The sequence below is a fragment of the Varanus komodoensis genome, unplaced genomic scaffold, assembly GCF_004798865.1.
Source record: "Varanus komodoensis strain SLA01 unplaced genomic scaffold, ASM479886v1 scaffold11, whole genome shotgun sequence".
In the NCBI taxonomy this organism is placed as follows: domain Eukaryota; kingdom Metazoa; phylum Chordata; class Lepidosauria; order Squamata; family Varanidae; genus Varanus; species Varanus komodoensis.
In genome coordinates, this window is record NW_025335317.1 from 4,295,885 (window position 1) to 4,309,329 (window position 13,445).

General features: G+C 48.0%; 1 protein-coding gene across 13 annotated transcripts in view; it reads right to left on the reverse strand.

Annotated features, from left to right (window-relative positions):
• Positions 1–13,325, reverse strand: part of KCNMA1 (potassium calcium-activated channel subfamily M alpha 1) — a 500,168-nt gene extending 486,843 nt beyond the window's left edge. For all 13 annotated transcript variants that reach the window (XM_044420272.1, XM_044420268.1, XM_044420271.1 and 10 more), the window contains exon 1: positions 12,981–13,325. In XM_044420272.1, coding sequence (XP_044276207.1) covers positions 12,981–13,325 — 345 coding nt within the window. The remainder of the gene's footprint in view (positions 1–12,980) is intronic.
• Positions 13,326–13,445: the final 120 nt, after the last annotated feature.

The window sequence follows — 13,445 nt, forward strand, 5'->3', positions numbered from 1 at the left end:
AAATCTGAATAATGCATCCTTCATGGAATACCTTCATGGAATAATAACTTCATGGAATTCATTATCCACACTAATCAAGACCTAACCCAATTTTTACTTCAGGAATAAAAAACCCACAGATTGGATGAGTTCCATGCAGTGGCTTCTCTCCATTGGGACTCACATCATGAGATCCCGCAGCAAAGATTGTTCTTTGCACTGAAGGGTCTACTAAGAGTAAGGAGAACAAAATGGATCTGTTTTGTTCAGCCTGTTTCATGGGCATCACTCAGCTCTCTAGGTCTTGTTGTAACCACACAGATAGGCAATCAGGAAAGCAACATTCCTGGTGATGCACGAGGAAGGAAAAATGAACAGTGAGGCAGCTGGTTGTAAACTGCAACAGATAGGAGTGAGAGGCGTAAATACAGTCGCTTCATCTCTTGTAGGCTGCCTGCCTGCCTGAGGCACCGGTACCTGACTCACTGGAAGATCAGAGAATGTTATGTTGGTATTTATGTATTTCTACCAATTATTGGTTTGCACGCAGCAGAAACACATCCGGTGCTTGGTTTCAGGGGGCAGCCCAGCCTTGGGAAGGGGAAGAAAAATTTTGCTAGCCCAAACACCATCATTTGCCAGCCTCCACCAAGCACCTCCTAAGTCCTGCCCTGGCAATCCAGCGACATCGCTTCAGTTCCCCAGGCTGTTCATTCAGACATTCTTCAAAAGCCCGTGGTTCGATCCATTCATGAATGTGCATCCCTTGTTGGTGGCAACATCCAGAGCTGTGCGAATGCATCTTTGCACATTTAATACTGCAGAAAAAATCTGCAGAGGCATGCACACAGAGAGACAAGCACACACACCATCTGAATTTTCCACAGATTGTGTTACAGCCTGGAACTGAACTGAATTCAGTTGGCATTGTTACCATCTGATGTACTCAAGATACTCAACACTGGAAAGGTGCAAATATTTACTGTGGCATAAAAATTAAGTAAAGAGGAACAAACGGGCAGTTGTCCATCGCCTGAGTATTTGCTTTGTGGAAGAGTGGCGAGAAGACAAACCTGGTTGAAACAAACCCATATACAGTCCTTTGGAGTTTGCAAAATGGCCCGTGGGAGACACAGCCAGCAAGTGGGAAGAGTCGAATGAGACCAGTGTTTGCTGCCCTGACAACACCGTCCTCACAGTGAGGAATGGATTGGGCAGCATCATGTTGTGGAGATGCTTTTTCCTTGGCAGGAAACTGGCCAGGATTGATGGCAAGATGGATGGACCCAGATGCGGAGCAATTCTAGAGAAAAATTTACTTTGGTCTTCAAGATAAAGTGAACACCCTGCCAACAGGGCCCTGGAGTGGTTTCAAAACAAGACCCTGAATGTCTTAGAATGACCCAGTCAAAACCCTGACCTCAAGCCTCCTGAAAGGGATGGGACAGGTTTGATAGGCAGAAGGCAAACACTGCAAGATTCAGATGCAAAACAGAGAGGGCTTCGTCCAAGAAAACTCACTGCAAAATCCTGCCGAAGGTGCTTCTACCAAGTATTGACTTGGGAGGGTGACAACTTCTACAAAGCACTGTATCTAGCACTCTCTTGGAGTATAATTGTTATTTCAATTGATTTCTTTTTTTTAGCAAAAGGTACACACACACGGGCCACCTGAAAACAACTGTTGTGAACTTTGAGTTTTGCAGATCACTGGCCTTCAACCTGTCCAAACCTAAGACCACATTGGAGGTCCACTTTCACATTTTCCCCTTTGGCTTATGTGAGTGGAGCAGTGAATCCACACAACCTCACAAAACACTTACTTGCACAAATGTTCTCCTGTTCCATCCACAATTCCCACTGCACAGAGCTTTAAACAATTTTCAGATCAAGGAAGGAAAACAGAGGGGGACCGGGGGGGGGGGTGGAAGAAGATGCTGGTGATGGTGGTGAAGGCATCCCCAAAGCCATAGGGAAAAGCAGTCTTTGGAATGGAGGAGAACATCCAGGAGCCAGGCTCTGCACACTATACTGGATCATCGCCACCTCAGAGCACTTGCCCAGCATTCATTGTAAAAGGGGACACTGAGAGATGGCAAGACTCATGACCTCCTTTTAACCACACAGAAAAGCACTTAAAATCCATCCCCTTCACTGAGTATCCCCATTGCCACCCTCTCCAAAATATTCATCTTTACCCACAAGTAAGAAGGACTGGATTACTCAAGAAAAGTTGCCAAAGCAACAAACAAAGAGTTAATAGTCCCCCAGGTCATCCCCAAAAGGGCAATTTATTAAATACTAAAAAAGGAATGTAATATTATTTGCTTTGGCCTCCCACTTTAGCTTTACTGCTCAATGAGGTTGTTCACCCTCTCACAGAGCAATCGAAAGAGCAGATTAGGGGCCTGCCCCTGAGAACTTGTGACACAAATACACCGTCAAAGTGAGAAGCTTCCATTTTATTGTGCCTGGGAGGAGCCTGATGCAGGCAGCAGGCAGGGTCAACGGCCCAAGCAATGAGGCCTCATGACCCACATCCCAGCCCTGACCCTCCGGTTGAAGAAGGAGCTCCAGCAAGTTCTGGGGCTGCACTCCAATGCACAGCTGGCAAGGCCACGAGGCATCTGTGGGTGCCTGAAGCCCACTTCACCCACACGCAACTTTCAATGTCCAGCAATGGATGATGCAGCTAGAAAGAGTCTGGAGGTATCATGACACCTCAAGAGCTCCCGTCAACTCACCTTAAAACATTTTCCCCTCAGTGGTTCATCAGTAAACAATACAGGAAGCAAATATTCCTGCTTGTGTGAATCGGCTCAGCTCGCCATTCAGAAATGCATGGCTGCCCAACTAGGAAACCAACAAAAATCTCCGAAGCACTGTCCGTTCTCATCAGCAAATGCAAAACACCGTATGCACTGGGACATCTAGTCATGGAGCGGGGGGTTCTACATAATTCTGCATGAGCCTGCCTTTTACAGAGCCAGGGGTACATCACAGCCCGTTGCAGTACATTCGGCCAAGCTGCCTCTACCCAGATTTAGGGTTGGGGCAAGGACCCTTCCCAGACATACAGCTGCTTTCAGTTCTGCCACTGAGCCACAGTCCTTGAGAAAGGCCAGCATCGTATTTTTTAGAACACTCTGGTCCTTTATTACAAGCTTTCACTGAAATTAGTGGGTTAGTTCATTTTACCCAGCTGAGCTGGGGATGCGTTCTGGGTGTGGGCATTTCAGCCTGTAATTTGAATCACCAGCCGGGCAAGCTGACTCCCCAAAACATCTGTTTTCACAGAAGCAGCTGCAGTGTGGTCGAGAACTGGGCTCTGGCAACATTGCGGGATGCCAACTGGCACTCGGACAGAGGACACGCATGCCGTGGAAACAGCCGGGTCCTTGGCCATCCGAGCTGGCTGCCTCGGGCCTCTCTGAAGCTCTAGCTGTCTTTTTCCCCCAAATGAAAGCCAATCTCTAGCATTTCTCCTTCTGGTGACACCAGAGGAAATGCACAAGTACCCAGTGGCCCCTCGAGGAGCAGGCAAGATAGAAAAGCGGCAAGGAGCTGTGCTTGCAAGGTGATCCCAAGCCCGAATCAGTGCACCTGTCCCTGGCTCCATTCCCCTTCCAGTGCCCCCTTTCCCCCTTTGTGACCTTTTTCTTGCTCACATCCTCTCCCCCTTGGTGTCAGCGGCAGCAAAGAGTAGTGGGGAAGGAACTTCAGGGCTTGATCAATATCTGAGTACTGTGTGTCCACAGGTGGATGGGGGTGGTGTTCTCTTGATGCCTTGGGCCCCAAAGACCAAGGGTATTTTAAGTATGGGAGGTCACAGGTCCTGCTTGTGCTTTGGGGGTAGAACTGAATTTCCCTCTGATTTGCCACAGTGTGCGTCCTTAGGAAGTCCTCCGCCATCTTGTTCCTCAGTGACCCCGTTTCATTTCCAAACTGATGTGCACTCAATTATCCAAGTTCACTATTAGAAGAAATGATTATGTGCCATCTGCTCTCATTATTCCTTGTATTTATACATGATTGCTCTTGTTATCAAGATGCCATAAGCAATCAGAATGCTACTAATTTCCTAATTTTCCCATATTTTAATATAAAATGGGATCCAGTTAAGGAACAAAGTCAGGATTTTTCTGTAGCTCGGCCAGATCGTGAAACATGTCTTCTCGACTGCAAAGTTTTACTAACATAAATACATATCATGTATGCATTTATTTATTTAATTAATTATTTTCATACCACCTATAGCCAAAGCTCTCTGGCATTAACAATTAAATTAATTGATGGATATAACGGTGCCATCTTGGCCCTTGGACCCTCCTTACTCAGGTGCTTCTGGAATTCCTGAATCTGGCAGGAAGGAGGGAAGAGGCCGTTCTCCTTTCCTCCATATTTGCTGGAAGGGTTCCTTGGCCCATCAAGCCAGGTGCCTGGGAGCCAGGAGGGATGGGGACGGTTTGGGGATCTTGTGCCTCAGCTCTCCAGTCCCCCCCCCCCCCCCCCCGCGAACATCCCATTCTGGCTCTCCTCTAAAGTGCTCAAGCAGGCCTTCCACTTGTCAGGTGGTCTGCTGGATTGGGCACCATTTTTATCCCTTAATTTCAGTGTGTTTTAACGCAGTTTCAATACAGTATTATTAACCAAGTTTTAATCTATCTGTTTTTAAAGGTAGTCGACCTGAGCACAATGTTCGTGTTGTCATCATGGGGCGCAAACAGAATAAATGAGGATCGTGGTATTTTAATAGGAAAGTCATTCGTCAAAAAAGAAGATATTCACACAGCGTGGAATCAAGATGGTGCTGACATGAAGACAAAGTTTCTACTGATTTTACCGACACGGAAATCCATCCATATGCCTTGGCCATCGTAAGAAGATTGCCTTCTTGCAATGCTTCCACCCCACAAGCACAATGGAGAAAACAGTCCTGAAACATCATTAGCAATAGGATGGAAATTGTGACTGCAAGCCACAGTAGCATGAATTGATTCTGCAGGTAGGAAATGTTCCGGCAGGATGTTCCATCCCCTTTCCATTTGAAAAATGCGATGCACCAAAAGCATGTGCATTGGATGTTCCACGTTAAAAGGGCCAGGTCGTGCAAAGCTATGTTCTCTGACTCAGTATCTTCCTTATTGCCAGCCAGAAGAGTGGGAACCCTGCTGCCACGCTACTCCAGGCTGCCAGCGGGAAGTCGCACGAAATTTCTCCTCCTGCAGGGAGCAAACCAGATGTCCAAACGGGCTAGAATCCTCCTCCTCTGTAGGACATACCATTCCATTGTGTGAACCCCCGGCTGTATCCTGAAGTAGTACGATCCAAACAGGGTTGTGCAAACTGCAAATATGCTGCTACGTGAATCTCCTGGCTGCCCCCCCGCCCCCCCCCCCGCCCACTTTCATTTTAAACTAGACGTAGCTGCAAGGAAGGGGTAGCAGCTAATGTGATTGGGGAAGCACTCTGTGGCTCTTCTAAATCATATCCCTAAGCTGCGAGAGCTCAACAGAGGGAAAATCATAATGCTGACACTTGTAACCTTCTCTCACCATTGAAGAAAAAAGAGAGGGAGGAGGGATTAGAAAAACAGTGCAAGGAGAAGAATTAAATGCCTCCGGCCGCCAGCTGGCAGCCCGTCTCCCCCACTGTGGCGGCCTTTTGCAAAAGCAAAAATGAAACATACATGGGGAGAGGAACCAGCCATCGATCTCCTGGTGCCGTTTGCTCTGGAGAACCAGGCCCAAATGATTCACCCCTTTAAACACCAGCGTGCTAAGCTGTTTCTGGCAGGGCGATTTGCATGTCTAGGGGGTATTTTATTTGAAGCAGCATTCAGTCAATGGACAAGGTGCTGCTGCTGTAATTTAAAACATGGCAAGGCCGCATGTGAGGGCAAAAGAAATGCCACAGTCCAGCAACCAGCTTGGTTGTGTCTTCTTTGGACTCCTGTACGGAAGGATTGCCCTGTGTCTCTGTACAGACACACCTTTTCCTCCACTCTGGTCCTTAGGACGGCGCCAGGTTGGCAAGGTCCTGGGCAAGGAGACATCCTTCCCATCTCCAGCTTTGCCTGGAGCAGCCCTGCTTCTTCCCAGAGAGTTTGGCAACTGCAGATTTCCAATGCCTCCCTCGCTAAGAACACTTAGGATAAAATCCCCATGGTCCAGGGGTTGGGGGGACCATACCAAACTAGCATAACACCGACGACAGCTTGTAGAGCTGAATCTACTTCCCCCATGCCAACCATGTTTAGACAGAGCCGCCTCTCCCTGGACACCCTCCACCTGTTTGCCCTGCCCCCTGCCAGAGGGACTTTCACGGGGCTGTCCAGCATGAAGTAATCCCTGCACACAGAAGGCAGCCGTGGAATAGATGTGCGGGAAGGAAAGCAAGGGGGTCAGCCAGGGGTGACTGGCCTCTTCTTCCGTTCCAGCTATTTTTTATTCCTTTTCACACCTTGCAAGCTGCTTACAAATCCACTGTAATCTTTGCTTTGTGCCTTTTACTCTCGGGAATTAATCCTGGCTCTTCCTGGTTGTTGCTTTTCCCTACCATGACATCATGCCACTGGAAAGCGCTGGGACTTCCAGGCATGACTAGATGGGACATTGCAGGAATGAGCTCCCGAAAGAGACATGTGTGGAATCGGGCGGTCGTCGCGTAACACAGGTGCTCAGTACAGCAGGGCAGCGGGCAAGAGGCAGTTAAAACAAAAGGATACAAACGAGGTCTCTTCAAACGGAAGCAGCCCAGTGGCCATGTATTTCCGAAGCATAGTCAATTACTCAACCAAGTGGCACATTTTAATTGAATGCTCTGTGTGTTTCAACCACGCAAACAAAAGCACACTGCGTTTCGGTGTGACTTGTCCGACTTCAGAAAAGTGAACTACAGAACTGCGCAGAATTCCCTAAACAAGTGGACAAGTGGACAAGAAGCATCAAGTACATTTAATGTGCTGCTATATTATGAATCACAGTCTACTGTACAGTATGTGATTTTGGTTTGGAGCAGTTATGATTATTTTTCAAGGACATTTATGAAGAACTCGATACTAGATGACATGAGGGCTTAGGGAGGAAGGTTACCACTTCTGCACCATTAGCCTCACGCGGTAAAGTGCAATTCAGGCTACTCATGAGAAAGAGGGGGAAATGGAGATGGGAGACTCTCCTCAGAATGGTTTTATGACTCCTGAAAGCAGCAATCCATGGGTAACCTCTCAGGGAGGGGGTACACACAACCGGGCCTCCCCTGGGGTCCTGAAGGGATGCCAGGTTGGTGCGATAATTGCCCAAGAAGGCTGCAAATATCATTCAGGATCTTGTGATCAAAACAAAACAAAAAAGTAGCCAGTGCTGCTAATTGCCACAAAAGGTTTGCAAGTCCTTGCTACTTTATGCAAACTCTAAGCTTTATTCCTTATTGCCAAGAGAGGAGAATAGATACATGCAGATCCATCTGAACATTCATGAAGACGAAACTCTTCCAGTTCTAGTGAGTTATTTGGCTTTTCTTCGCAAAGATCCAATTCTCCTCAACATATACATCTATCATCATAAAAACAGAACCGAGCGTTACAGCCTCAACACGTCTTGCTTTCCTCAGCCTCACATTTCCATTCCCCTGCCACACAAACACAAAACAAATCTCTTCAGAGGGAAAGGCCTATTCCTCTTATTTACTTAGGAAGTCAAACTAGATTTTAGAGGCATCCATTTGCCCCATAGCTTAGGTCTGTGATGCTTTCCAGAAAAAGATCAAAAAAAAAGTTGCAAATTAGAACAATCCATTTACTGGAAGATTAGAAGCCCTTCTGGGAAACTCTGGATATATTGTGACCTTTCCAAAATATTCAAAGTGGGGAATGAATAAGCAACTGTGCAGGATGCAACCCACAGAGTTTCAGCATGCTGGAAAATCAATGGACACCCTCCTATTTCAATTGGACTCAGGTGTGTCTTCACTTTCTCAACATCACATTCATAATTCTCAGAATAATGTTCCACTGCAGGGTTATTTCTACCATCACTTTTTCCCACACACCCCTCCCCTAAATCACTTACAAATTGAAACAGATCTGCATTGTACAGCCAGGTTATGCTGTATCTTCAGGGAAGCTGATAGCTGAATGTCAATTCACAACAGCAACCTAGCAACCATATATATTTAAAAGGTTTGTGTGTTTTATGTGTATCTGTGTGCCAGGAATAGCTGAAGCACATCTCTTCTTCCATTTGTAATCCAAAAAATGTGAAAAGGGGAAGGGAGAAACCCCAGCTGCTCGTCTATTTCGGAGGGTCCAAATTGCCTGTCAGATGCCACGTTAGCAAATATAGAGCATTAACACTTTTTTAGCCAAAAAAACATTCCTGCACAGGAGGAAAAAAATCTCCATGGTACTCAGTTTCCTAACTTGCCCAATGCAACAGCATTTTTAGCATATTTGTCTATCTTCTGACCAGCTATATGTAAAATCAGAAGGAAAGCAACAGCTGCAAGTGACAGACTATATATTTTGGAGTAATTGTGCTGAGATTCTGTGTTTCTGCTGGAAGATATGACTGGTGCCTTCTGTGGCAGCCAAACCAAGAATCCAAAATCCACAATAGGGCAATATTTCTAGTAGGATCAACTGAAATATCACAAAATGGTGAACAAGGGTTTGAGTTCTCCAGAATCCTTCACCAGGCTACCGCTGGCTGGCTAGCTCGATGGGAGTTGGTCCAAATGGAGCCCACCTGAAGGCTGATCTACTTGTTGAACAAAAAGTGGGCAGATCAAAAGACAGAATGTGCTAAAACCATAAAGCCCTTGAGTTATCACTTCCATCGAAATTGATATGCAAGCAAGGGGCCACATTCTGCTCCCATCAACATGCCGATTTCAACCTTGCTTGAGCCAGCCCATTTCAGATTTTTGTGGGTCAAGAAGGGTTGAAGGTTCTCAGACCAGACCCATCCTGTGCTGTGACACAGAACAGCAGTGCTAGGATTGCCCAGCTGATGGCAGAGCTCTCACAGACAGATGTTTCACAGCTTCCCGAAAGTAATGGCACCTCTTGATAGGTTCAACACACGTCTTAAAGTGATGAGCACATGTGTGTCAACAAGCCCAGGAGCTCTCAATAGGAAGCCACCAATTCACTGGGAAAATCTTGGAAACACACAGTTGGAAGGGCCCTAGAAGACCACTTGGTCCAACCCACTGCGCAGTGGGGGACTCAGGTCTCCCATCCAGATTCTAGTCAGGCTAGACTCTGCTTAGCTCCCAAGATTAGGCAAGATCAGGCACTTCAGACTAGATGGTTCAGTGCATAACAGATCAGTGCACAAAGGTATAAAAAAACCACAAAACCCTCAAGAGACAACCTTGCAGTCTGGTTCCCTCCTCTCAGAGGTGGTCTCCCCTCTCCTGTGAAAACAGGAAACATGAACAAAGAACCTGTTCTTCCAATTTTGCACAATAAACCTGATCGGGTACACATGGGATACATGTAAGATTACTGATTTTATGCAGTTTTGTACGGCAGTTAGCTCCTTGCTGTCACGCTTCCAGTTAGAGAGACATTCCACTCAGGGGGGGCCCATGGGAGGGAGAGAGGGCACCCCTGCACTTGGGGCCAACTTAGGGACCTCCCAGAGACATTTATCCAGCCGCGGTGAGAACAGGATGCCGGACCAGGCAGTCTGATCCAGCAGAGCTCTTGCTAGAGGCACTCTGACTGCATTGCATTTGCACCCCCCTTTCTCCCTCTTGCACGGAAATTCTGAGTTGCTCAGACGTGGGTCAGGCCTGCTTTGCTCTAGGGTCAGCTCCGGGACCCCATCCATGCAGCAAAGCCACAATCCTCCACACGGGGATGTTACCAAAGTCTACGGGATTTAAGCGGCTTGGCCATTCAAGGGATGGCAGACAACAGCTCAGATCCAAAGAGCGGGCCAAAGCACTCCTATGCCTACCTACTCAGAAATTTTTCCCACTGAATTCAGCAGGGCTTACTCCCTAGTGAATAAGTTTACTTTCAGTCTCACTGAAATTAACACGGGACATGAGCTGGAGACCATTCATGTCAATGGCATTCAAGACTGGCTGACTTTCTTTGGATCGGGAATTGCCTTAGGTGGACCGTGGTCCACATCCCAGGCCCTAAACATATTAATACAGAAGTAAATTCCACTGCAGTCAGTGAAGAACTGAGCATGAAAGTGACCCTGAAAACATCAAACTCTGATCCACTGGAGAAAGTGGGGATTCCAGTGGAAGAGGCAAGCCCGCTCGAAGTGGTGCCCATTCCTGCTTGTTTCAGCATGGCTTGCGGAGAAGTAGCTTCTCACCATGGCTTCAGAGGGCTAGACTCCCAGATTGTTGTTGTTGTTGTTCATGTCATTGCTATGCCACAACACAGCCAAAGCTCCCTGGGTGCTTTACTCAACCTGGTAACAGAATATGGACTACAATCATATTCAATGAAGTCTGAATTATTTCTGGTTTCAGTGGAAGTCTGTTAACAGGGCTAGATGACCATCTAAAAGGGGTCAGTGTGTTCTAGTCTTATCAGCTAGAATACTTCTGGCAAGTATGAGGAGAGACGGAGAGAACTGGGCATGTTCTCATTTTATCTGTATTATGTTTTATTTTATTTATGTAAGCCGTCCCGAGGCTATGCGATGGGATGGCATACAAATGCTCTAAATAAATAAATAAATGTTCAGCCTTGAGAAGAGAAGACTGAGGGGGGACATCTCTCTATAAGGACCTCAAAGGCTGTCACAAAGAGGAAGGTCAAGATCTCTTCTCTCTGATTCCAGAGTGTAGGGCAGGGAATAATTAGTTCAAGTTGCAACAACCCCATTTCAGGCTGGACATCAGGAAGAGCTTCCTCATGTTCAGAGCAACATGACAGTGGAGCCAGCTGCCTGGAGAGGTGGTGGGCACTCCCACACTGGAAACATTCAAAAAGAAACTGGGCAGCCATCTGAGTGGGATGGTTAATGCGGCATCCTGCAACAGCAGGGGGTGGACCCGATGGCCTTCACGACCCCTTCCAACTGTACTCTTGTATGATCCTATGAAGCTAAAAAGGGTTTGCTTGTGCCGCAGTCCCACCCCCACTGGAGGTTTTCAGAGGACCCCTTCACATGGAAGACCACTTCCTTATGTGTGCAGAGAAGGAACAAGAGTACAGTTCCAACCTCCTCCAAGTGAATTCTGACTTTAATGGAAGCAAGATTTTATTTAAATATCTGAGAAAAATGGGGTGGACTCAGATTAAGACAGTTCTCTATCTGTACAAGGAGGGATCTCTTTCTGCTAATGGCCACTTTCAGTTTTGCACTTGAGAGACGGGCAAATTTGCACAGCGCACACAAGGAAGATTGTTTTAACATTTTATGTTCTGTTTATATCTTCTCCCAGGGAGGTTCCGGACAAGGCTTTTACTGCACATTTGCGTTGCTTCATTTGCAGCATTTTAGGGGGGTTCAAATGACAGTCGTCAATATGCACCCCTCCCACATTTTCCCACTGCATCTTCCATATTTTTTTTTTCTTACCAGGAAAAAAAAAGGAAGAAAGGACAGGAAGCTGCACAATGCCTTTTAACCCTTCAGTCTGGAAGCACTCCTCGTGTACCAAGACCTATGCAGCTTGTTCCAAATGGCAAAGTTTGCCCTCCCCTTTTTCTCACCAAAATGCAATTAGTTTCATTAATTCCAACATGTTTGGGCACAGTTGTAGTTGAACTGAAAAATATGTAGTTTAGTTCTCTTACCATTTGCTTTTTAAAAAAACATAGGCTGCTAAATTCATGCATTTCAGTTATTAGTTTCTCTCTTATTTGCGACTTTGTTACAGCCTATGAATAAATCAAATCAAATTTGAACCAGGACGTATCAAAAACAATGACTCGCTGTATGACAGAGTTGAACACAGTCCCATGCAAAAGAGACCAAGCAGGGGGAATGTTGAGAACAAATGGATTCAGGGCATTTATTATTATTATTATTATTATTATTATTATTATTATTATTATTATTATTATTGAGCTGCATTTCTTTCTCAGACAGGGTTTCTGTGGAAGGGGCTGAAGAAATCACTCAACAAGATAAACATGATTCCTACCCACCTTCCTCTTCACTACACAGAATTCTCCCCAAAGAGGTCTCAGTCTTTGACCCTCAACCCATCTGTGCCCGTACGTGAATCATGGCTCTCCTAGGAATCTGACTTCCGCAGAGAACGCTGCTTTTGAAGGACCATCCTCGCCTTAAGGGTGACTCCGGGCATCAACACACGAGCCCAGCCGCTCCGATATTCCAGAACCAAAGAAGTCCAAGTCAACCTGAGGCTGCAGACACACATGTCTTGTCCATAGGATATTTAAGCCCGTTAAGAGACACAGATCAACGCACCTCCTTCAACATTCGTCTATTCCTTACGAATGCTGGAACTCTTGCAATATATGCAAAACAACATCAGGAGGAGGAAGCGGGAAAGGATGAAAAGGGGGAAGAGGGGAAGAAATGGAGAACAGGGGTTCTGAAAGGAGCCACATAAGGAATGTTTACCTGGGGGACAGGATGCTGCCCTAAATTAACAAGTTCCACGGAACTTGGAGGGGCTCTTAGGCAAGCATGCTTAGAATTGCGCCGCATGTGCCATTCAAAAGGACTTCTTCCGAAATAAATTTCCGCATGACTGGGGTCCCCGAAATGCTGGGGACGTTCCTCCTGCATCAACACACCTAGGGGCACCTGCACCCTTGCGTCTGTCCCCACGGTTGCGCTGAAGTCTCGGCGCTGAGCGCCAGCCCGGAGGAAGGGCTGCCGCGCACCGCCCGCGGCGTGGAACCCGCCTTGCCACCCCGCGCGGGAAAGCGAGCCGAGTGCCAGGCAGCGCTCGCCGGGGAAGCGCTCCTCCGCCGCTCCCGGAGGGGCCGGGCCAGCCGCGCGCGAGGCTCTCCCGGCCGGGGCCGCGCGGACCGGGCGCGTTACCTTCTCCTTGCCCCCGCAGTGGCAGCAGACGGTCCACAGGTACTTCAGGGTCCTCCACAGCAGGATGATGAACAGTCCCCCGAAGAAGGTCACCATGGACGAGGCCAGGAAGGCCCACCACATGCGCTGCCCGCTGTCGCAGGGCACGTCCATGGTGATGGGGATGATGAGCGCGCTGGACGCCCTGGCCGGGGCCGAGGACGAGTCCGTGTTCAGGCTGCTGCCGACGGGGCCGCTCATCCTAATGTTGCCGCTGCCGCCTCCCGAGTAGTAGTTGCTGCTGCTGCTGCTGGAGCCGCCGCCGCCGCCTCCGCCGCCGCCGCCGCCGCCGCTGCCATTGGCCATGGCTAACACCGGGCAGGGCGCGCCGCCGGGGCCCCGGAGCGCTCCCGCCGCCGCTGCTGCCGCCGCCGCCGCCAGCCCTCGCCGCCAAGCCCATGCCCGGCCATCGCGCGGCGGCTGCGG